This window comes from Podarcis raffonei, chromosome 13 (genome assembly GCF_027172205.1).
Source record: "Podarcis raffonei isolate rPodRaf1 chromosome 13, rPodRaf1.pri, whole genome shotgun sequence".
Classification (NCBI taxonomy): Eukaryota; Metazoa; Chordata; class Lepidosauria; order Squamata; family Lacertidae; genus Podarcis; species Podarcis raffonei.
The window spans coordinates 11,614,154-11,637,037 of NC_070614.1; the positions used below are offsets into that span (position 1 = coordinate 11,614,154).

General features: G+C 43.0%; 1 protein-coding gene across 3 annotated transcripts in view; it reads left to right on the forward strand.

The window, feature by feature from the left end:
• The window catches only part of REEP1 (receptor accessory protein 1), a 69,480-nt gene that overhangs the window by 10,218 nt on the left and 36,378 nt on the right, over window positions 1–22,884 (forward strand). For all 3 annotated transcript variants that reach the window (XM_053361836.1, XM_053361834.1, XM_053361835.1), the window contains exon 2: window positions 21,159–21,231. In XM_053361836.1, coding sequence (XP_053217811.1) covers window positions 21,159–21,231 — 73 coding nt within the window. The remainder of the gene's footprint in view (window positions 1–21,158; window positions 21,232–22,884) is intronic.

Sequence of the window (22,884 nt, forward strand, 5' to 3'; positions counted from 1 at the left end):
CATTGGTTAGAGGCCATAATTGCGCCTAACATATGGTAATAAGGGCAGTGAATAAGTCCTCCTTTGCGAACCACTGAGGCCAAGTATTGGTCCAACACAACTTTTGTAGTTTGTCCAGAAATTGGTCTCACCGGCTGATAGGAGGTGAGTTGAGGCCTGCTGTCATTGCCTGGTCCACCATTTTAAGGATAGGGTTGCTCCGCTCTGTGGTGATTTCGATATTATTGTGACCGTCCCAGCTGTAGTTCCAATGCTACATCTCACCTGACAGAAAGAAATATTACCCTTCCATGTTGTGGATAATGAGAGCATCCGTTTTTGTCTTCTCTTTACCTTTGAATAGAATTTCAGCTGTGCAATTGACATTTATATGCTGACTGAGAAGCTTTATTTTGTGTGTGTGTGTGTGTGTGTGTCACCCTAAGAAATCTCACCCAAAGTACCATCTGTAGGGAGAACATAATGCTCAGCAATGATCTCTGTGTTCTGAGAGAGCCATGGGTTAGATTTTTTATATATATATAAGTGGCTATTGTGTAGGCGAGGAAGAAGCAGGGTTGTTTTAAAAACACAGCTACGTTTCCTAAGTTTTCATTCATCCCCAAGGAAATTTTTTTTGTACACAACAGTGACCACGAACGTGCTTATTGCGACAAATGGGAAACATGACAAACTCCCTACCAGAGTTGAATGGTTATCCAAATTGACAGAATATTAGGAATTAGCCTCTCTTTCGGAAAGAATCGGAGACAAGCCCAGACAGGAGTTCATTCTAGATTTTCAAAAATTATTTGAAAAGCAGTTGTAATCTAAACACGGTAGTTGCCTTTGAATGATTTCTGTCAATAATACATATGATGGAATATGATATCGAAATAGAAAATAACATTTTTACAAAATAGTCATGATAAATTAAAGCAAGATGTTTAATATAAAGGAAAATACGGAGAGGATGGGAAGTCATAGGTTTGTGTAGAAAGCACATAGTTGAAGCTGTATATATTTTTTGTGATATCTTTATTGGACTGACTGAAATGAAGATGATTATGTGTTGTATAATTATATATGGGAAATGAATAATAAAGCATCTAAAATTTAAAAAAAGTTTTCATTCAGAAAAATAAGGAATGTGGGGAGGGGAGAGGTTGCTTTCCATCAGAATAAGCCAGCAGGCTTGAGTCGCTAACTGCTGCAAGTGAAATAACCAGAATGACTGAGAAATGTATTCTTGGCAGCTCCACAAGTTTTTTTTAGTGGAGCATTAGAGGGAACATCATAACAATTACTGCCTTCCAATGTTTGTATGAGCGGCCTTCTTCCCAGGTGGCAGATGTCTCTCTCTGCCATGCACAAAACAATATCTGTTGCCTCGGGGTTGCTTTGGGGCTCTGCACCCAGCTCCCTAAGAAGCAGATCCTAGTCCATGTGCAAGATCGTGCATGCTAGATTTTATTCACTAAAACATTCCCTTTTGCCAGTGAAGCAGAAGAGCTGTCTGTTACTTTACCTTTTCGCAGTGCAAGGCCCATGCAACCTTGCTCCGAAGTCCTATGCTAATTAAGGCTTACTCCAAAGTAAATGCGCACAGGATTGCAGCTTTAACCTCTCTTCCCCTCCAGAGTAATTACATTACTCTAATTTCAGTGCTGCAGAGATAGCTTAGGAAAGAGAGTGAATATTTATGTAAAGGGGAAGGAGCTTAATTGATTGCTTATGATCTCATCTTAGTGATGCTGCTTTTGTTAAAAGCGTTACTGGAAACTGCAAGGAAGGAAGAAATTGTCTGTAATTTTCTGCTACCCAGAAAAGCCGTAGAAACACCAGGTAGATGTACATTTTAGCACCAGAGGGGGAGATCTACAATGGTGTCTTTTTGTTTAAGTTCACAAACATTTGTCCTGGGGGTAGCTTTTCTGGTGTTCGCCATTGTTTTTCCTTCAAACTAGTAACGCATGATGACTTCCCTTACTGGAAAGGTATAGTGGGGAGCGTTCCGCTACCTAAAAATGAAATGAAATGATAAATTATAGCCTTTGTAGAAAGTTCTCAAAATGGTATGAGCACGGCAGGGAAGAGGGTGTTTTTGGACCAGCAGAGGGGGTCAGGAACACTAAATCAGTAGCAGAAAGGTAGCCGTGTTGGTCTGCCATAGTCAAAACAAAAAAATTTTTTCCTTCCAGTAGCACCTTAAAGTGTATCTGAAGAAGTGTGCATGCACACGAAAGCTCATACCAAGAACTAACTTAGTTGGTCTTTAAGGTGCTACTGGAAGGGAAATTTTTTTTTTTTGTTTTGACTAAATCAGTAGGTAACTGTGACCAGTGTTTTCCTAAGAATGGGTGTGTGTGAATGTTCTTCACGTAAGAGCTAAGGAAGTGAGCCCTCTTGCCCCGGGTCAGGATTGGGGAACCTCAGGGCCAAATTTGGCCCTCCAAGCCTCTCTGGGGACTCACTCCACACCACACCCTCCCTGAGAAAGTTGGCCTGACTGGAATATGTCCCTGAACTCTGACAATGACTCTTGGTTGTCTGGATGAAGCAGTAAAGCTGGCGGTCCTTGCTGTCCCCACTTTTTCCTTGGGGGCCCAGCCACCACTGGCGTGTTCCCCATAGCTCTGTTGTGAGTAGGGGAACATGGACCCAGGGTGTATGTCTGTCCTGTTCCCCGGACTACTCTAAGATAAATTCCAATATTGCACATAGTCCCAAGGGCAACACTAGAGAGGAATCGAACAGTCCAATGGTCCAATACAGTACAAGGAGATACAGTGGTACCTCGGTTCTCAAACGGCTTGGTACTCAAACAACTTGGAACCCAAACACTGCAAACCCGAAAGGAAGTGTTCCAGTTTGCAAACTTTTTTCAGAAGCTGAACATGCTCCGTTTTGAGTGTTACACTTCCGATTTGAGTGTTACGCTGAGGTCTGTCTGTTTTTGCTATTTATTTTGCATTTTTGTTTTTGCGGCTTTTTTGTTTTGCTTTTGTGACTTTGTGGAACCCAGTTCAGCTACTGATTGATTGATTGTGTGACTACAGTACATTGTTTATTGCTCTCATTTTATGGATCAATGGTCTTATTAGATAGTAAAATTCATGTTAAATGGCTGTTTTAGGGGTTGTTTTTAAAAGTCTGGAACGGATTAATCCATTTTGCATTACTTTCTATGGGAAAGTGCGCCTTGGTTTTGGAATGCTTTGGTTTTGGAACAGACTTCTAGAATGGATTACGTTTGAGACCCAAGGTACCACTGTAAGTTCAAAGTCAAACCGTAAGGCCAGGTTCCCATCTATGAAGAAGATCTAAGACTGGAATCCTGAGGTTACTCCTACATGGAGTAATTTAAACTAGATACTTTAAGTATTGCAGATTACTAGTGTTCTCGAAGAGAACTTGTGTGTTCTGTGTAGACTCTTCTTTCCACATCTTATGACTCTGCTGAAAGCATTTTATACAGAATTGGTAGCAAATTTAATAACAACTGTGAAATTTAATATCGGAAGGATGTAGAAACCAGTTGATGTTTTCACAATTAACCGTTTGTTCAGTAAGTCTTGAGAAGCTCTGCACATGAACAGGATAGCTATGTTATGAAAGCTACAAGTGATGTAAATAAATCTGTTGAGGAAATATGGAAGCAATTTTAAAAGAAGTTTTGCAATAGAATATATGGGGAGTAAAGATATATCTGATACAAATCACAAATTATCAGTGCAAAAAGGCTTTTCAAAAGTGCATTGTCAGTCCTGAGTACATAGTTTCTAGACTTCAGTTTTTCACAGTTATCGTTGGTGGATAACACCCAGACACTCAGAAATGCATTATGGATGCAGGGGTAAACAAAGCAAATTCTTTTTTTTTTTAAGGACATGTTACCACCCTCCAATGTCAACAGTATTCTTAATATTCCCAGGGGTTGTGAATGCAACAACTTAATTTTGTATCTTGTGTGTGTTTCATTTCAATTTTCATGCAATTGTATTGCCTTTTCTTTGTTTTTTGTTTCGGTATGTTGTTGAACTGTATGGTTTTGATTGAATAAATAAAAAGAAATATAAAAAAAGAAAAAGAAGAGAGCAGGCAGGCAGCCAGGCCAAAGCTGTCTGTGTATATCACGCCTGCACTGCTTTGACCTACTGAGCTGTTAAAACCTCTTGATTTTGCTGCCAACCTTGGATAAGGAAAAGACAGCAGTTGTTATGCACCTGGTAGGACACATTGCTGCTGTAGGGCTGCATTGACTGAATAACAAGTTGTGCAGGCCTGCTATTGATTAAACGTACTCTGAAGGATGCCACACACAAAAATTAATGCGGTGGCATATGGCTTCTTTAGCACAAGCTAAGCTCTATGGAAATAGTAATATTTGCTGCTGGAAGTGTGGAAAATGCTGGTTTAATAATAATAATAATTATTATTATTATTTAAACCCTGCCCAGCCACTCTGGGCGGCTCCCAACAGATTAAAAACAGAATAAAACATCAAATATTAAAAACTTCCCTAAACAGGGCTGCCTTCAGATGTCTTCTAAAAGTCAGGTAGTTGTTTATTTCCTTATCACAGGGGTCAGCAACCTTTTTAAGCAGGGGGCCGGTCCACTGTTCCTCAGACCTTGTGGGGGGCCAGACTATTTTTTGGGGGGGGGGGAATGAATGAATTCCTATGCCCCACAAATAACCCAGAGATGCATTTTAAATAAAAGCACATATTCTACTCATGTAAAAACACCAAGCAGGCCCCACAAATAACCCAGAGATGCATTTTAAGTAAAATGACACATTCTACTCTTGTAAAAACACGCTGATTCCCAGACCGTCTGTGGGCCGGATTTAGAAGGTGATTGGGCTGGATTCGGCCCCTGGGCCTTAGGTTGCCAACCCATGCCTTAGTATCTGATGGGAGGGTGTTCCACAGGGCGGGCGCCACCACCGAGAAGGCCCTCTGCCTGGTTCCCTGTAACCTCACTTCTCGCAGTGAGGGTACCGCCAGAAGGGAGAGCTGCTGGACTGTCGGGTTAAGTGGATCAGTGGAATTGTCTGACCCGAATAAGGCGACTTTGAATGTATTTCCCAGTTTGCTTCCAGTTGTGGTCTCTGTTGCTAATGTCTGGAAGCCCAGTGAGCACAACAACAGTAATAAATATAGTAGCAATGATAATGCACCCTGAGACATTTTGATTATAAGTGAGATTCATTTTGCTTAAATGTTGACTCTCTTGAAAGTTATGCCTAGGGTCCTTGGAACAAAAAGCAGAAACTGATGAGGACACTCGAACTCCGTGGTTTCCAGTGTGGGGCAATTTGATTTTTAAGGGGGGCAATTCGAGAATGAGTTATTAACAGTTAATGGCCTTTTAGGCTTCCTCCACATGAATAGGAGTTCACTTTTTGAATACAGTGGTACCTCAGGATAAGTACTTAATTCATTCCAAAGGTCCGTTCTTAACCTGAAACTGTTCTTAACCTGAGGTACCACTTTAGCTAATGGGGCCTCCTGCTGCCGCCGCGCCACCGGAGCACGATTTCTGTTCTTATCCTGAAGCAAAGTTCTTAACCTGAAGCACTATTTCTGGGTTAGCGGAGTCTGTAACCTGAAGCATATGTAACCTGAGGTACCACTGTAATAAGAATTGTATTTCACGGGGGGGTGGGATCAGGATTTAGAGATGCTTAGGTGGGGCATGGCCAAAAAAGGAAAGGAGTTGCCTGGTTAAAAACAAAGAATGTTTACTAGTCTCCTGAAGACTGAAGATACAAACTTCTGAGGAAGGAGAGCACTTATGGGAAGCTCAACATCCTTTGGAAATTCTGTTCACAAAATGCTTTTTTTTTTAACCCTTCATCTTATTTAACTTTCAGGTTTTCTTTTTTTCAAAATGCTTTTTATTGAGTTTTCTTTAACATACACCAACAAAATAAATACTCTAAAATTCAACAATCATATGTCTACTTATTTTCTAAACACTCTGTTGTGCACAGACTTCCCTCCCTCCCTTCAACAGGCTTTCATATTGAATTTCCTCTTTTTCCGCAGGTTTTTAGTAGCATCCTATACACATAAAAAATAATAATTTTAATCCTACTACAGTCTTTAAGCTTCTATGGTTATTACCTATATACTCAACAAATTTACTCCATTTTTGAACTTTGTTTCCTCTTGGTTACGGATCCTGTGGGTCAGTTTTGCTAATTCTACATATTCAACCATTTTTGTCTGCCACTCCATTAGTGTTGGTATTTCCTGAGTTGTCCATTTTGGGGCTACTAAGATTCTAGCGGCAGTCGTAGCATACATAAATAGTCTCTGATCTGCTTTTCTTATTTCATCTCCTATCTCCTAGGAAGGAACTTTCAGGTTTTCTGAATGACTGAAATGCAAATCTTGTTGTCAGGATTCTCTCCTACCTTTTTTGATCTTATATTTGGATTTATATTCCTATTATAATTTTTACGACACATTCTCATTTTGTATTTTTATGTTGTGAACCACCCTGTGATCTTCGGATGAAAGGTGGCATACAGTTTTAATTAATTAATCATAATAATAGTAATGAAAGAGAGTTGCTGTTTCAGAGAGTAAAATTAATAATAATAATAATTATTTATTATTTGTACCCCGCCCATCTGGCTGGGTTTCCCCAGCCACTCTGGGTGGCTTCCAACAAAGACAAAAATTACACTAAAATGTCACACATTAAAAACTTCCCTGAACAGGGAACAGCCTTCAGATGTCTTCAGAGAAAGCTAAACAACATTAATTTATGTGTGACTATTGCTTTCCTGAAACATTTAAAGGAGGCTGGGATTTTTTAAAAAAAGCTTGGGTGACTAAGAAGATGAGTCTTGTTTCAGATTTGATAGAGGCAGCCCTTTCCAGCAAAGAGGCTCTTCATCAGCTTACTTTTAACCATATGTGAATTCTGGGCAAGGGTAATTCAATTCTCTGCTCTGCATAAAAGGCGTTGGGTTGGGTGGAAGCTAAGATGAGAAGCTTGGCTCTCAGATGGACTGGGAAGAACGGGGTGGGCTAAGGTCATTTCAGTGTCTATAACCTCTGAATGGACAATCTCACCTGTTCGCCAGTGTCCAGCAACTGATGTCCAGTCACTCAAGTCAGAATGATGCAGAGACTCCTTCTAAAAGACAGGTCTTGCTTCAAGACAGCCGTGGCTGCTTAAATTAGAAACAGGTTTCCCTTTCAGCTCTAGATGTCTGAGCTTCTAGGGGCTAGGTGTCTAAAGCAGCTAAAGATTGTGAAAAGTAAAGGCAGATTACTTAATTATTTTTAGAAAAAAGAAATAAAATTCAATAGGGGTAACTTTTTGTGTATAACAACTGCTTTAGAGTATTGGTTTTATTTGCAATAAATATACATCCCACCCCTTATTTATCATCACATCTTCTCTGAACTTCTTCCAGAGATTTTTATTGTGACTGCCATGAGGACTTATTGCAATTTTTTAAATGCTGTAATTAATTACGTGACACAGCTTTCTCCCATGTCCACATTGCTTTACAAACCATTTCATATTAGTTTTCTTTTACATTCTGTTAGGGTTGCAAGCTGATTTACGAAATATTAGTCACCATAATGTTAGTCAAATGATTGATCTATTTATATTTGCAAATATTCACACATTCACTAAACAGGTAATCTCTCCCCTCTTTAAATAGCTCACATGTGCATATCTTGGAACATCATTCACACACACAGACATATACACACACTCATATTTTAAAGCAAAAACTTAATCTGAATATTCACATTCCAAAGCTAAAGCAAAAGATCAAAGGACAAAAACTCGGTTTTTGTAAGGTTAGCATCCTGTTTCAGTGCTTTTTGAACACTACTGTTCTCTGTTGCTGATTTTATTCTGATCTTGTTTTGATTTCCTTTAAAATGTGGGTGGGACAGGAAAGAGTGTGTGGCTTTGAGATTTGTGGGGAGGAGATTTTATTTTATTTTATTTTATTTTTGACATTCTCATTTAGTGTGCTGTGTGTTTATTGGAGGAGTCTCCACTGCACATACATTCCAAAAGCAACTACTTCTGCTACGAACTTAAGAATGGTATCAAAGAAACCATATCTTCCCCTGCCCTATACAAACTCGCCCAAGTTCTGAGATATCCAGGGGAGACGTTCTCAGTTCTGTCGCCTTCACAGGCACGTCTGGTGAAAATGTGGGAGAGGGCCTTCTCAGTGGCTGCTCCCTGGCTTTGAAACTTGTTATGTACTAAGCTTGGATCCTAGAACAATAGGCAAGTAGGATCCTAGAATGCAACAACTGATTGGCTTGCAGGAAAAGACCAATCAGGCTCCAGGAGGGAAGCAGAATCAGCCAATCAGACGGGACTCATTGTGTAAATAATGTATATAAAAGCCTGAGTTTGGGGGGGCAATTAAATCATTGTTTTACGATCTGCAATAAAGAGCATGAAATCACTACAGGACTCAGAGTATATTTTGAAACTCCTTTCCTAGAGGAGCTAGACCAAGGCTCGGCAACGTTTTTTGAGGCCGGGCCAATTCATTCCCCGGCAGACATCTCAGTGGGCAGGAGCATGTGTGCCCATGCGCGCCCATGCATGCGCTCAAGCTATTTCCAGCACTTTTCTGGGTCGGAAGAGCGCTGGAAATAGCGTGTGCGCATGCGCACGGGTGATCCTCCATCCCAGAAGTGCACCGGAAATAGCGTATACACATATGTACAGGTGCGTGCGCACACGCTATTTCAGGCGCACTTCCGCGATGCAGGATTGCCCGTGCGCATGCACACATGCTATTTCCAGCACTCTTCCAACCCGGTAGTCGGTCCCCTCAGCAAGAAAAAAAATGGCGCCCCGAAGAGAAAATCACAGAATTACCACGTCGATCCACGGAACGGCTGTGGGCCCGAGCTAGACTAACTCCCTTCTTGTTGTCCTTTTGTTCTGGCAGCATTCTGGGGACTGACTGCTTTTAAGAAAAGAACTCTTTAACAGTGTGCGGTACAGTGGAAACTTGGTTCCCGAACTTAATCCATTCCGGGAGTCTGCTCAATTCCCGAAACAGTTCGAGAACCAAGAGCAGCAGCTTCCTGCAGCCAATCAGAAGCCATACCGGGTGTTCGGCTTCCAAAGATAGTTCAAAAACCGGAACAATTACTTCCGGTTTTCATTTGTTCAGGAGCTGGAACGTTTGGCTCCCAAGGCGTTCAGGAGCCAAGGTTTCACTGTACCGTTTCTAAAATTATTATTATTATCTGCATTTTAGTAGATACGGCTTTCTACACTGTTTTGATTCCATAGATAGATTAATTAGGTAAAGGTAAAGGTACCCCTGCCCGTACGGGCCAGTCTTGCCAGACTCTAGGGTTGTGCGCTCATCTCACTCTATAGGCCGGGAGCCAGCGCTGTCCGCAGACACTTCCAGGTCACGTGGCAAGCGTGACAAGCTGCATCTGGCGAGCCAGCGCAGCACACGGAACGCCGTTTACCTTCCCGCTGGTAAGCGGTCCCTATTTATCTACTTGCACCTGGGGGTGCTTTCGAACTGCTAGGTTGGCAGGCGCTGGGACCGAACGACGGGAGCGCACCCCGCCGCGGGGATTCGAACCGCCGACCATGCGATCGGCAAGTCCTAGGCGCTGAGGTTTTACCCACAGCGCCACCCGCGTCCCTGATAGATTAATTACTTCTTAACAATAATCTTGTATACATGGTTAGCTGTGTGCGTTTTATCTGCATTTGTCTTAATTTTTGTGAGCCGTGTTGAGTCCCAGTTTTAGGGGAGAGGCGAGATACAAACAAACAAATTTAAATGGTACTGGTAATAGGAAACAGGGACTCATAGCTTGGCTGCAGCTAGCACATGCCCCCCAGAACACAAACTGAAATATTGCAGCAGCATTTGTTTAGATGAGAAGTTTACAGCTTCTCTGTGCTGGTTTGGGGGAAGCACAATTTTGTTTTGCCAGGGACCTATGAAGAATTTGTTATCCCAGCAGTGCTGTAAACTTAGGAGGCTCTCAGAAGCTCAACTACCAGGAGGTTCTACCACCATGGCAACCAGGGAAGCAAAGCTCAGATGGGTTGCGGTGTCACTAGGAAAGCCATGAAACATTTCTTTTATAGAATTTACTCGGTTTAGTAGGCCGGTTTCCACCGCAGTGGCTATGCAGTCCAGAATTAACTACAGTGGTACCTCGGGTTACACATGCTTCAGGTTACATACACTTCAGGTTACAGACTCCGCTAACCCAGAAATTTTACCTCAGGTTAAGAACTTTGCTTCAGGATGAGAACAGAAAAAGTGCTTTGGCGGCGCGGTAGCAGCAGGAGGCCCCATTAGCTAAAGTGGTGCTTCAGGTTAAGAACAGTTTCAGGTTACTCCGGAACGAATTAAGTACTTAACCCGAGGTACCACTGTATAAGCGAATTAAGCTAAAGTGTAGAGTCCCAGTCAAATTCAAAACCATGTTATGGCACAATTATTTAGAATTTCTCAATGTGGAAAGAGTGCTGGCGTTGACCATGGCTTTTTTCTTTCCTTTTTGTTAACTATATTTTTGCTAACTATATTTTGGTTGAACTTTCCTCATGAGATTGCAGGGCAGTAGCCTTGCTTGTTTTTAGGTTGGCACAGGTAAAATAACATTGTGTATTATTGCTGGAGAGTTTGTGAGAATGGTGGTTTTTAAGAACATAGAATCATAGAATCATAGAGTTGGAAGAGACTACAAGGGCCATCGAGTCCAACCCCCTGCCAAGCAGGAAACACCGTCAGAGCACTCCTGACATATGGTTGTCAAGCCTCTGCTTAAAGACCTCCAAAGAAGGAGACTCCACTACACTCCTTGGCAGCAAATTCCACTGTCAAACAGCTCTTACTGTCAGGAAGTTCTTCCTAATGTTTAGGTGGAATCTTCTTTCTTGTAGTTTGGATCCATTGCTCCGTGTCCGCTTCTCTGGAGCAGTAGAAAACAACCTTTCTCCCTCCTCTATGTGACATCCTTTTATATATTTGAACATGGCTATCATATCACCCCTTAACCTCCTCTTCTCCAGGCTAAACATGCCCAGCTCCTTTAGCCGTTCCTCATAAGGCATCATTTCCAGGCCTTTGACCATTTTGGTTGCCCTCCTCTGGACACGTTCCAGTTTGTCAGTGTCCTTCTTGAACTGTGGTGCCCAGAACTGGACACAGTACTCCAGGTGAGGTCTGACCAGAGCAGAATACAGTGGCACTATTACTTCCCTTGATCTAGATGCTATACTCCTATTGATGCAGCCCAGAATTGCATTGGCTTTTTTAGCTGCCGCGTCACACTGTTGGCTCATGTCAAGTTTGTGGTCAACCAAGACTCCTAGATCCTTTTCACATGTACTGCTCTCAAGCCAGGTGTCACCCATCCTGTATTTGTGCCTCTCATTTTTTTTGCCCAAGTGCAATACTTTACATTTCTCCCTGTTAAAATTCATCTTGTTTGTTTTGGCCCAGTTCTCTAATCTGTCAAGGTCGTTTTGAAGTGTGATCCTGTCCTCTGGGGTGTTAGCCACCCCTCCCAGTTTGGTGTCATCTGCAACAGGAATTGTTCTGCTAAAGCTTATCGTTTCAGATTATTGGGTTTCTCTTCAACAAATCCTTTTGCATACATTGTGCTTCTGTATTTTGGTTAAGACCCCTTTGGATACTTTGGATACTTTCTGCGTGAAAGTGCTAAGGGAAAAGGGACTGGTGTTCCTCTTAGCACAGCATCGCGGATTCTTCCACAAACAGGGAGTGGACTTGTATGAATGCCTATTCAGTGTGTTTCAGAAATGTTCCAGTAATTTGTTTAAAGCAAAATGTAATTAAATAGGGAATAATTTAATAATTGAAGAATGTTTAATTAGATGACCAATGCATATTAGCAGGCACTCTAGATTGGTGTTGTGAGCCATAGTAGTAATCGACATCCCTGTTCAAGAAGGAGACAATCTCAGCATTAAGCTTGCAGCTAGAGCTGTGGTGTAGCTCTTTCACATTTGATAAAGCTCTTTGAGGAGGCACAAAACTGAAAAATTATGTTTACAGCTTCTCTTTATTCTCCTTTGGCCTATTTTTAATTGTTTCCCTTACAATGTGATCCCAGGCAATCGGGGATAGTGTAAATGTGTTGACATAATGGGGCCGCATAACCATTCAGATACGTCTATGAGACAACATCACAGAGAACAAAGCCTTCACCTTGCCATCCCTCAGAATGGAAGAGGGAATGAATGCCAGTTGCTGTTACACTTTTGGGTCTTGCCATACTGTATTTGCAGTTTAGCATCCAACAGAACAAGAGGGAGCATTGGCCTAGTTGCTTTAACAGTGGGGCCGTGTTCATCCTCTCCCAGATCACACAGTCTGTTGTGACCCCGCCAAAAGTGACTTGGACACTGACACATAGCGAGTGTGCCAAGCTAGGTTGTGAAAGCCATTGATGCGGATTGCAGAGGTGCTGCACCCAGGCCCCGATGCCAGGCTTGAACCTTCCAGTCAGATTCCCCTGAGAGGCCGACACCTTCACCGCCAAAGAGTTCACCCCAGGCCCTGCTCACCAAAGCAGGCAATGCACTTTGCGGGAAATAGGAGATGGAGTGGTAGGCTCCAGGTGACAAGGCTACCCCTTTCCATCCTCAGGAAGGAGAGGAACATAGGAGGGATAATATAAGCTCTCAGTTGAGTGGGTCTCCTTGGAACAAGTTGTCTACTTGCTGTGAACTGTCCACGGTACTGAAGAACCTGTCTCTGGTTGACATTGTTTGCCTAGTACAGTGGTACCTCTGGATGCGAACGGGATCCGTTCTGGAGCCCCGTTCACATCCTGAAGCAAATGCAACCTGTGTCTGCGGGTTGTGATTTGACGCTTCTGCACATGCATGTGACGTCATTTTGAGCGTCTGCGCATGTGTGAGTGGTGAAACCCAGAAGTAACACGTCCCGTTACTTCCGGTTCGCCGTGGAGCGCAACCCGAAAACGCTCAACCTGAAGCATATTTAACCTGAGGTATGACTGTAGTTCATGGGTAGGCAAACTAAGGCCCGGGGGCCGGATGCGGCCCAATCGCCTTCTAAAGCCGGCCCACGGACGGTCCGGGAATCAGCATGTTTTTACATGAGTGGAATGTGTGCTTTTATTTAAAATGCATCTCTGGATTATTTGTGGGGCCTGCCTGGTGTTTTTACATGAGTAGGATATTTGTGGGGTATAGGAATTCATTCATTTCCCCCAAAAGAAATATAGTCCGGCCCCCCACAAGGTCTGAGGGACAGTGGACCGGCCCCCTGCTGAAAAAGTTTGCTGACTCCTGACTCTAGTTCATGTTTCCTGAACTAGCCTGTGCATTATTAACAGCCTTTGGCATCAATGCCTCAACCACTTTTTGGTGCTGCTTTCTCCAAATCTTTCCATGTGCTCAGCCTCACCAGGATTGGGCATGGCCTAGTGCAAAAAGTGTACCCTTTGTTTACTTAAAACACTTGCATGCCACATACAGTGGAACCTCGGTTGTCAAACGCAATCTGTTCCGGAAGACCGTTTGACAACAATAGCGCAATTCCTTTTAAAAAATGGAGAAACGCATCTTGGAAGCTGTTTGACTTCTGAGGCGCGTTCAAAAACGGAAGCATTCACTTCCAGGTTGTCGGCGTTTGGGTTCTGAACTGTTTGGCTTCTGAGGCGTTCGACAACCGAGGTTCCACTGTATTTTTTAACCCCACAAAACTTACAACAATTAAGTAGCCAAATCCTTTCACCTCCTTTCACGGTACCCTGAAACAGATTGCTGGGAGTGTGGTGTGGAAATGCCCACAAAGCAAAATGTCCCCTGATTTAACTCCTTTGCATGGCGACTTACCTCAAGTCGCCCTTGCTTGAGCGCTGTCCCCTTTTACCAGCTACACTCCTTTGCACTTTCCCTCTCATGCTATATTTTCTCCCTGTCACAAACAGTATGCACAAACTGCATACACTGATATAGGGGTGGGAAACATATTTCCTCTGAAAGACCAGTACAAATAACTCCCTCCTAAGGGTGCTGTATGTGAGAGAAGTCGCTTTTGAGCCATTGTTACTGTTGGGAAAGCAAAAGAAAATTGCATCGGAGTTCCAGTCACAGAATTCCAATGTAACATGTAGTCTGACTCTTAGAGACATATGTAAACACAGCAGGGAGCACTCCTCACACTTCTTCAGTGGGAAACAGTCCAGGGCTTTGCCATATATAACCATTTTCCACAGAGCCTATAAATCCAGCTGTCTCCGTAAGGCCAAGTTAGTTTCTGTTGTTAGGATAAACGAAAGGAGCAAATGTTAGTTGTCAAACGCTGGAGTCTTATTTTGCAGGAAACAAGAACATGAGATAGCAACAAGCCAAGCTCATGAAGGAGAAAAATGAACTGGAAAAAAGTGTGGTACAGTTATAATTTAGGAGAGAGGGAGAGAGAGAGAGAAATCTGGTCAGGCTTTTTAGAGGCCTTTTATGCTTCTTTGGGCTGTAAGATTTTATTTAAACAAATGTTTGGGATAGATATTTCACTATTTAAAAAAAGGTAAAGGTAAAGGACCCCTGACAGTTAAGTCGGGCTCATCTCGCTTTACTGGCCGAGGGAGCCGATGTTTGTCCACAGACAGTTTTTCCAGGTCATGTGGCCAGCATGACTAAGCCGCTTCTGGCGAAACCAGAGCAACGCACGGAAACACCGTTTACCTTCCCGCTGAAGCAGTACCTATTTATGTACTTGCACTGGCATGCTTTCAAACTGCTAGGTTGGCAAGAGCTGTGACCGAGCAACAGGAGCTCACCCCGTCACAGGGATTTGAACCGCCAACCTTCCGATCGGCAAGCCCTAGGCTCAGTGGTTTAGACCAAAGCGAGGCTAACCGTTCTGCGCAATGTCTCTGCTATGCCACAAACCCTCTTGTGTAACTTTGAATAAGTAGAACGTTTGATAAAACGTTCTTTTATTTTATATAAATTAATGCAGTATAAATATTTTACCACCGCCATGCGTCTACTGACAGTAACTGACTCTGATTGAATTCTGAACTTTACTGACAGCCAGGGTGGGCGAGAAAGATATCTTTTTGCTGAACTTGTACCAGATTGATTGTACAGCAAGGATAGCTAATCTGTGTTAAGCCGTTTTGAACATGCACCCTTAGGGCAAACTGGATGTGACAGAACTGCCACATTTGTTTGGTCAGATGTGCTTCTTCACATACCAAGTGAGGAGAGGAGTGTGCAGGAAGTAAGGAGGGGAGGGGCTGATCCCTTTACCTCGGTGCATTCTGTTTAATAACTTTTCTCCCGCCTCCCTTCCTGGATCAATTTTGGTATTGGAGCCAGGCTGGCGGGAAAGTGCCTGAAAGGATGGCGTGTGGGGAGGTCAGGTCAATACCTTATTAGTCTTGTCAGTGCTAACCCATATATAAAGGTAATGGGGTTGGGGGGAATGGAGAAGAGAAAGTAAGGGAGCAAATGAATATAATCCCAGCTTTCTTGGAGTGGGCCAGAGTGCCCACACCTAGTGCCTACAATTGGTGTGGCTGCCTAACTGCAACATCAGCCACACCAGTTGTGGGAACATGGTAACCCCAAAGATAGATTACTGCAATGCATTATAAGAAGAGTTTAGATTTGATATCTCGCTTTATCACTACCCGAAGGAGTCTCAAAGCGGCTAACATTCTCCTTTCCCTTCCTCCCCCACAACAAACACTCTGTGAGGTGAGTGAGGCTGAGAGACTTCAAAGAAGTGTGACTAGCCCAAGGTCACCCAGCAGCTGCATGTGGAGGAGCGGAGACACGATCCCGGTTCCCCAGATTACAAATCTACCGCTCTTAACCACTACACCACACTGGCTCTCACTACACAGGGCTGCCTCTGAAGACGGTTCGGAAGCTTCAGCTAATGCAGAATTCAGCAGCCAGGTTGCTTATTGGAGCAAGACGGTTTGAGTATATTACACCGATCCTGGTCCGACTGCACTGGCTACCGATTAGTTTCTGAGTCCAATTCAAAGTGCTGGTTTTGACCTATAAAGCCTTAACAGCTCAGGACCACAATACCTCAGGGACCGCCTCTTGTCATATGAACCTTCCTGGACCCTGAGATCATCCTCTGAGGTCCTTCTACATGTGCCTTCTTGAGAGGTCCAGAGGGTGGCAACATGAGAACGGGGCCTTCTCTGCAGTGGCTCCCCGTCTGTGGAATGTTCTCCCCAGGGAAGTTCGCCTGACACCTTCATTATGCACCTTGAGGCACCAGGCAAAAACATTCTTTTTTTAACTAGGCCTTTGGCTGATCTGATTGACATCCTATGCCCTTTTAAAATGTGGTTTTTTTATGGGGGAGCGGTTACTGGTTTGTTGTTTTTATTTTGATTATATATTTTGTGGTTTTATATTTTGATTTTGTTCTTGAGACCTCCGGGAATAGGATGGTGTATAAATTCAATAAATAATAATAATAATCAGTTTCTGCCTGCTCTTTAAGGGAAGGAAGACCTGGAAACGCAAGTCCTATGTTTCCACGCTTCCGAATGGCTCTGTCCTGCTGGGGACTGTGGGTTTTACCTATTCTGTAGCTGCGGAGTGATGGTGGCAGCAGCTGACAGAGTGCTTCGCTTCCACCCCTTTCTACCTTCTTCCCACCCGTAGTGCACATTCATTGTACAGTGGTACCTCGGGTTACATACGCTTCAGGTTACAGACTCTGCTAACCCAGAAATAGTACCTCAGGTTGAGGATGAGAGCAGAAATCGCAGGGCGGCAGCGGGAGGCCCCATTAGCTTAAGTGGTGCTTCAGGTTAAGAACAGTTTCAGGTTAAGAACGGACCTCCGGAACAAATTAAGTACATAACCAGAGGTACCACTGTACTTGCTGTAACATCTAAACAAGGCTCACGGAGCACTTTAAGTGAGTGACTGCTTCTGGTAAAGTCTGTACTGTGATTTGCATCTTGCTCCACAATGCTTAGGGCGAATTCCGAGTATTAGCAACCTGCTTTCATTATATATATGTGTTTGGACGGGTTATTTGTGCAAAATTCCTTTTTCTTCCTGGTTCCTATTATAAAAATCCCCCCTTGTGTGCACCCTATGAGGCCACAGAGAAATGGCCCCACACTCTCTACCCTGTCATCTGCGTGATGGGCTCCCTGGAAAGAGTTTTCACCATGCTATAGCTGTGTTGTGATTGGCTGCAGAGTTAGTCTGAATCCTGTGTTCCATCATGATGGCATGAAGGGGCAGAGCAGTGGGTGTTGTTGTTTTTAGCTTGCTGTTGAATTCAGCGCTGTGGTCTAAACCACTGAGCCTCTTGGGCTTGCTGATCGGAAGGTCGGCGGTTCAAATCCCCACAACAGAGTGAGCTCCTGTTGCTCTGTCCCAGCTCCTGCCAAACTAGCAGTTCGAAAGTACACTAGTGCAAGTAGATAAATAGGTACTGCTGTGGCAGGAAGGTAAACGGTGTTTCCGTGCGCTCTGGTTTCTGTCATGGTGTTCCGTTGCGCCAGAAGCAGTTTAGTCATGCTGGCCACATGACCCGGAAAGCTGTCTGCGGACAAACGCCGGCTCCCTTGGCCTGAAGGCGAGATGAGCGCCGCAACCCCATAGTTGCCTTTGACTGGACTTAACCGCCCAGGGGTCCTTTACCTTTTACCTTGTTGTTTTTAGCTTGCGGTCAAATTCAGTGGGATCATTCTCATTTTCACATATTTAGCCCTTTTACTGGTGAACATTACACTGACATGGTGTCAAGAGCAAGATCTGAGGGAGTTTAGAATTTAGCATAAGCTTGCTCCTCCCCTGTAACACATCCAGCATGGCTCTTCCGTAGCTTCTTCTTCTTCTTTGGCGATCACTTGTAGCCGAGTAAGATTGTCTTCCATAAACAAGGTTTTAACAATGAGTCCGTAAGTGACTATGGAGGCCAATTCTGGACCCACACATCCTTCCACAGTGGGGATATTGGTTCCCGGGCGGGAGTTGATCACGGTGTGGACTGGAAATGGGAATAATCTGGGATAGCTTTGCACTGTAGTAAGTAGTCTAGTAAGAGTACTTACATCAAATCCTAAAGCACTCGAGCCAGCATTACTGAACTGTAGGATTGGGCAACCCATGGCCATAGTGTTTCTAAAGTCAAAATTTTAGAATTTTTCATAGATTTCATGAATTAAATTTCTGCACAGTTTTTTTGTTTGCCTCACGTTGAAAATAACTTCATTAATATAAACCTCTGAGGGATGCATCAACAAGAACATTTTAAACATCCTGGAATGGTAAGTTCCAGGATAATATATGGCTTTCTGCTTTATTTACCGGAGTTTGGTCATATTTGGACATTGGGATGCTGTTTAATTGCACTTACTGCCCAGTTTTAATGCACTTACTTTGTTATATGTTCTGTTCTTAAGTGTTCTTCAGTAATAAACTATCAGTAGAACAGCAGATACTGAAAAACAAATACTCTTGATCATGGCCATCAACTGGATTGCTGAAAGCAGTCAGATTCTAGAGCACTCATTAGTTGGCACAGAGCCAGTGTCTTGGTGTGGAGTTTGACCCCATTAAGAAAAGGCATGTGCCTTATAGCCAGAGCTGTGTACAACTCAGCCACTATTAGTGTCTCCATTTTCCTGGACCAAGCTTAAATTTATGCAGTCTGTTGGTGACCTCAAGCAGTCATACAGAGTGACGCTGCCTAGCTGACACAAAGAGAAAGAAGAAATATAACTGTGTGTCATCAGTATGCTGACCCAATACTGAAAGCCACCTAGATAGAGATCCAGGAGACTCAGCCGAGTCACACCATCTCTGCCATTACAGGTACTCTACCAGATTGATTAAGGCGGATTCAGTTGTGAATCCTGGCCGGAAGCCAGATGGAAATGAATCTAGACAATCACTTTCAGCTGAAAGCACTTGGAGCTGATTTGCCACGTCAGGCTTCAGCAACTTGGCCGGGAATGATTACTTAAAAGCTGGCCTATAATTCCCTAATACCATGGGGATGTGAGAATGCCTTCTTTAATGGGATTATGACTCCTCCTTGAAGAACAGCTGGTCTTCCTGGTGCAATGCATTAGTGAAAGTCAAGTTAGAATTTGACTGATTGCCTTGGTAAGCCTTCAGAAACCAAGATGAACAGGGTCAAGCAGAACATCTGCACATCTAATATATATCTGTAGAAAAGGAGTGTTGGCAGCTTGCCAGGACAGCTTGGTATAGTAGTGTTCTTCCCCTGATAAGTGCAGCTTTGTGTGTCATCCTTACTTGATCTCTCAGTGGCTTTTGATACCATGGTATCCTTCTGAGCCAATATAGTTGGATGGGTATTAGACACACTGTTCTACAGTGGTTCTGATGCTATATCCAGCTTCAGAGAATAGCATTGGGTGATGGTCTTTCAGCCTCCTGGTACTTGTGCTGTACGGTAGTTTTCTCTCTAGTACTATTTAACATCTATATGAAGCCATTGGGAGTGGCCATTGGGAGAGATGTCAAGCAAGGTGTCACCAGTATGCTGATGATCCCCAGCTCTACTTCTCTCCAACATCTGAATCAGGTGAGGCTATGCAAAGCCTGAGCCAGTGCTTGGACTCAACAGAGAACTGGATGAGGACCAGTATCCTGGCAAGACAGAAGCACTGTGGGTGGGTGGTTACTGAGCCAATTACTTATTTGCATGGGGTTGCACTGTCCCGGAAAGAGCAGGTTCATAATCTGAGGATGCTCCTGAAGGCCCAGGTGACCTCAGTGGCCAGGAATATCTTCTATCCACTTCAGCTAGTAAGACGACTGCAGCATTTTCTGGACCAGGGTAGCCTTACCACTGTTGTCCATTCACTGGAAGCCTAAAGTCTGGATTACTGCAATGTACTCTATATGGGGCTGCCCTTGTGGAGGGTCTGAAAGCTGTAGCTGGTGTGAAATGCAATGGTGTGACTGCTCCCTGCGGCAGGATATTGCCAACACATTACCCCACAGTTGAAATAATTGAACTGGCTATCAATTAGCTACCATGCGAAGTTGATTTTGTGTTGATTTTGGTGTATGATGCCCTGTACAATTTGGGGCCAAGATACCCAAATAGATCATCTCACCCCATATATATCGTGAGGGCCTCCTGCAGACGCCATCTTTATCTGGAGGTCCATTCTGCACAATGTAGGAACCAAGCTTTTAGTATAGTAGCACCTGGTCTTTGGAATTACCTGCCCTTGAAAAATTGGACAGGAGCCATCTCTGGGGGGGGGGGGGTTGGCACCTGCTGGATCTTTCAACAAGCCATTTCAGCCGAGATCTTTCCCAGTTTGCATCTGCATTTGAATTGTTTTTAAGATGATTTTATCCTTTTCACACTCATTTGCTGCACTGGACACTTGGGAGGAAGAGTGGGGTGTACTTTTAAAAGATGAATGAAATGAAATGAAAGGAAATAATTTATTGTCACTTGTACAACTTGTATACAGTGAGATTACACGAGCACCCCCCCCCAGCTCTCTTAGTCTTGATTCCCCTCGTTTACTAACGCACACCCACCAAACCCAAAAGTCAGTTGCCCTGTTGTTATCTTTTCATCCAGCAGCCTAACAGCCCACGGATAGAAGCTGTTCTTTACCCTGTTGGTGCGACTAATCATGCTTCTATATCTTCTGCCTGAGGGCAGGAGATCAAGAAAGTGCCGGCCAGGGTGTGAATCACCCCTGAGAATTTCCCTCACTCTCCTCAGGCAACGTTCTTCCGCTATTTCATCCAGCAGATTCACGGGACAGCCCATAATATCTTGTGCTGTATTCACCACCCTCTGTAGGCACTTCTTATCAGTTGATGTCAAACCAGCGTACCACACCGTGATGCAGTATGAAAGGACACTTTCTATTGTTGACCAGTAGAAGATCATCAAATGTTGATTGACATTGTTCTTCTGCAGTACTCTGAGGAGAGAATTTAATTTAATTTAATTTAATCTGGATTCTACATGTATGTAGTTTTGTTCTCACTGAAAGGAGTTAAACTGAGGCAGGAATTAAGAGTAAAATATTTCAGAGAAAATGTCCCTGAAGTGGTCATTACTTCTCAAAAAGATACATTTCCCGGTGGCAGAAAATGATCTTTGCTCTTTTCCCCCTCTTCCAGGCTTGTGTTTGGCACTCTTTATCCTGCATATTACTCATACAAAGCTGTAAAATCAAAGGATATTAAAGAATATGTAAGTATCACTTCTGGGATCATCAAGGTAAACCTAGGTTTCTGTTCACAAAATGCCTCCCAGTGGATTTTACCTGGCTCTTTAGGCAGAATGAAGAACTTAACATGCTTCAGAGTTTCAGATTTTATTTCCCTATATATTTGGTCCTAAATAATCAGCGCACAACTTCCACCATTTTGCCTCACCTGAGAAAAGAAGACATTTTTGTAAAAGCAAATTCTATATTAGCTAACCTGGAGACTATTTAAAAACACATATGCTAGGTATAAAGTCCCATTGAATGATGCTTTTGTATAGCTCTTGCATAAAATCCCATTTAAAAAAAAAGTAGTGGGATGCCTGCATGACGTACATCTTTCTTGTATGCCTTCAACTCCCTACTTAAATGGTTAAATTCTGTATTCCCAAATTCAATTTAAATAGGGTCATCATGGTGGTTTAGGTCATTTATAGAGGTGTATTGGATGTTAACACCAGTGCTGAACACAATGTGGGCAGCCATTTTGTCATTAGTTAAAAAACAAGAACCGTCGATACAGAGTTCATGAACAGTTATTGCCTGTTAATGTTAATAAAATGTTATTAGCATGGCCCTTCCCAACTACAGTGAACTTAACTGCACCTCTTAGCATACATTTAGGCTGGTATACCCAACTCTAACCTTCAGATAGCAGGAATTAGGCATTCAGTAGCTAATGTTGTAGTAACCAGGTTTTGGGGTACAGTAAAAAAAGTTTGCAAATACTGGGTGCAGTGATACAAAACCGATATGGGAATTCATTGAAATTGTGATAGTCATATTTACAAGGCAAGGCTAGACTGAGGCTAAGTAGCTAAGCTGAAATGAATGAACAGCTAAATATTCTCAGTAGTTTACAAGAGAGGGGATCATAGAAATATCGTGCAATATGGAGGTATATAAATAGCAGGTGTTATGTAATATAAGGACTTATCCTTGTAACTTTTGCATAGCTGTCATTGGAGAGGTTTGGGGTTAATTGGGATTATCATATCCATTTCAGCATAAGAGTGCACAGAGAATATTCAGAATCGCAGACTTGACTGCTTGTGGCACCAACAAATGCTGTGACCAGGAGCCTTACTCTGTGAACACTTCTTTTGGAGATGAGTTGCCTATAGTTTACTCCATCTTGGAGGCATAAACTGTGTTCTGTTAGGCCCACATTTGTAACTGGAGATAGCTCCTAGTGCCCTCTTCCCATTCCGTCACTTAGGAATAAATCTAAAGATAATTCAAGACTCTTGTACAACTCTTGAATTACAAGAATGGCCAGGAATGCCTGCACTTAGTGACTCACTTGAACTGAGGTATTTGTTATATAGTCACTGCATACAGTTTTTAGATACTTTCTAAAAACAGTTCTAGGCTAATAATGAAAACTCAAGTTCTTAATTTTTAAACAGTGTGAACTAACTATTAAGCTTAATAATGCATTACAAAATGAAACATTGGTTTGTACAAGTAACCTAGATTGAAATTTGGTGAATGGTGTGAGTTTGACCTCTCCTCCACAAGAACGTTGAAATATGATTTATAAATCTAATTCTCAGCACCCTTGAACTACATTGTGGTATTCAGCTAAGTGTTGCTCACAAGTAGACCCACTGAAATTAATGAACATGACCAAGTTC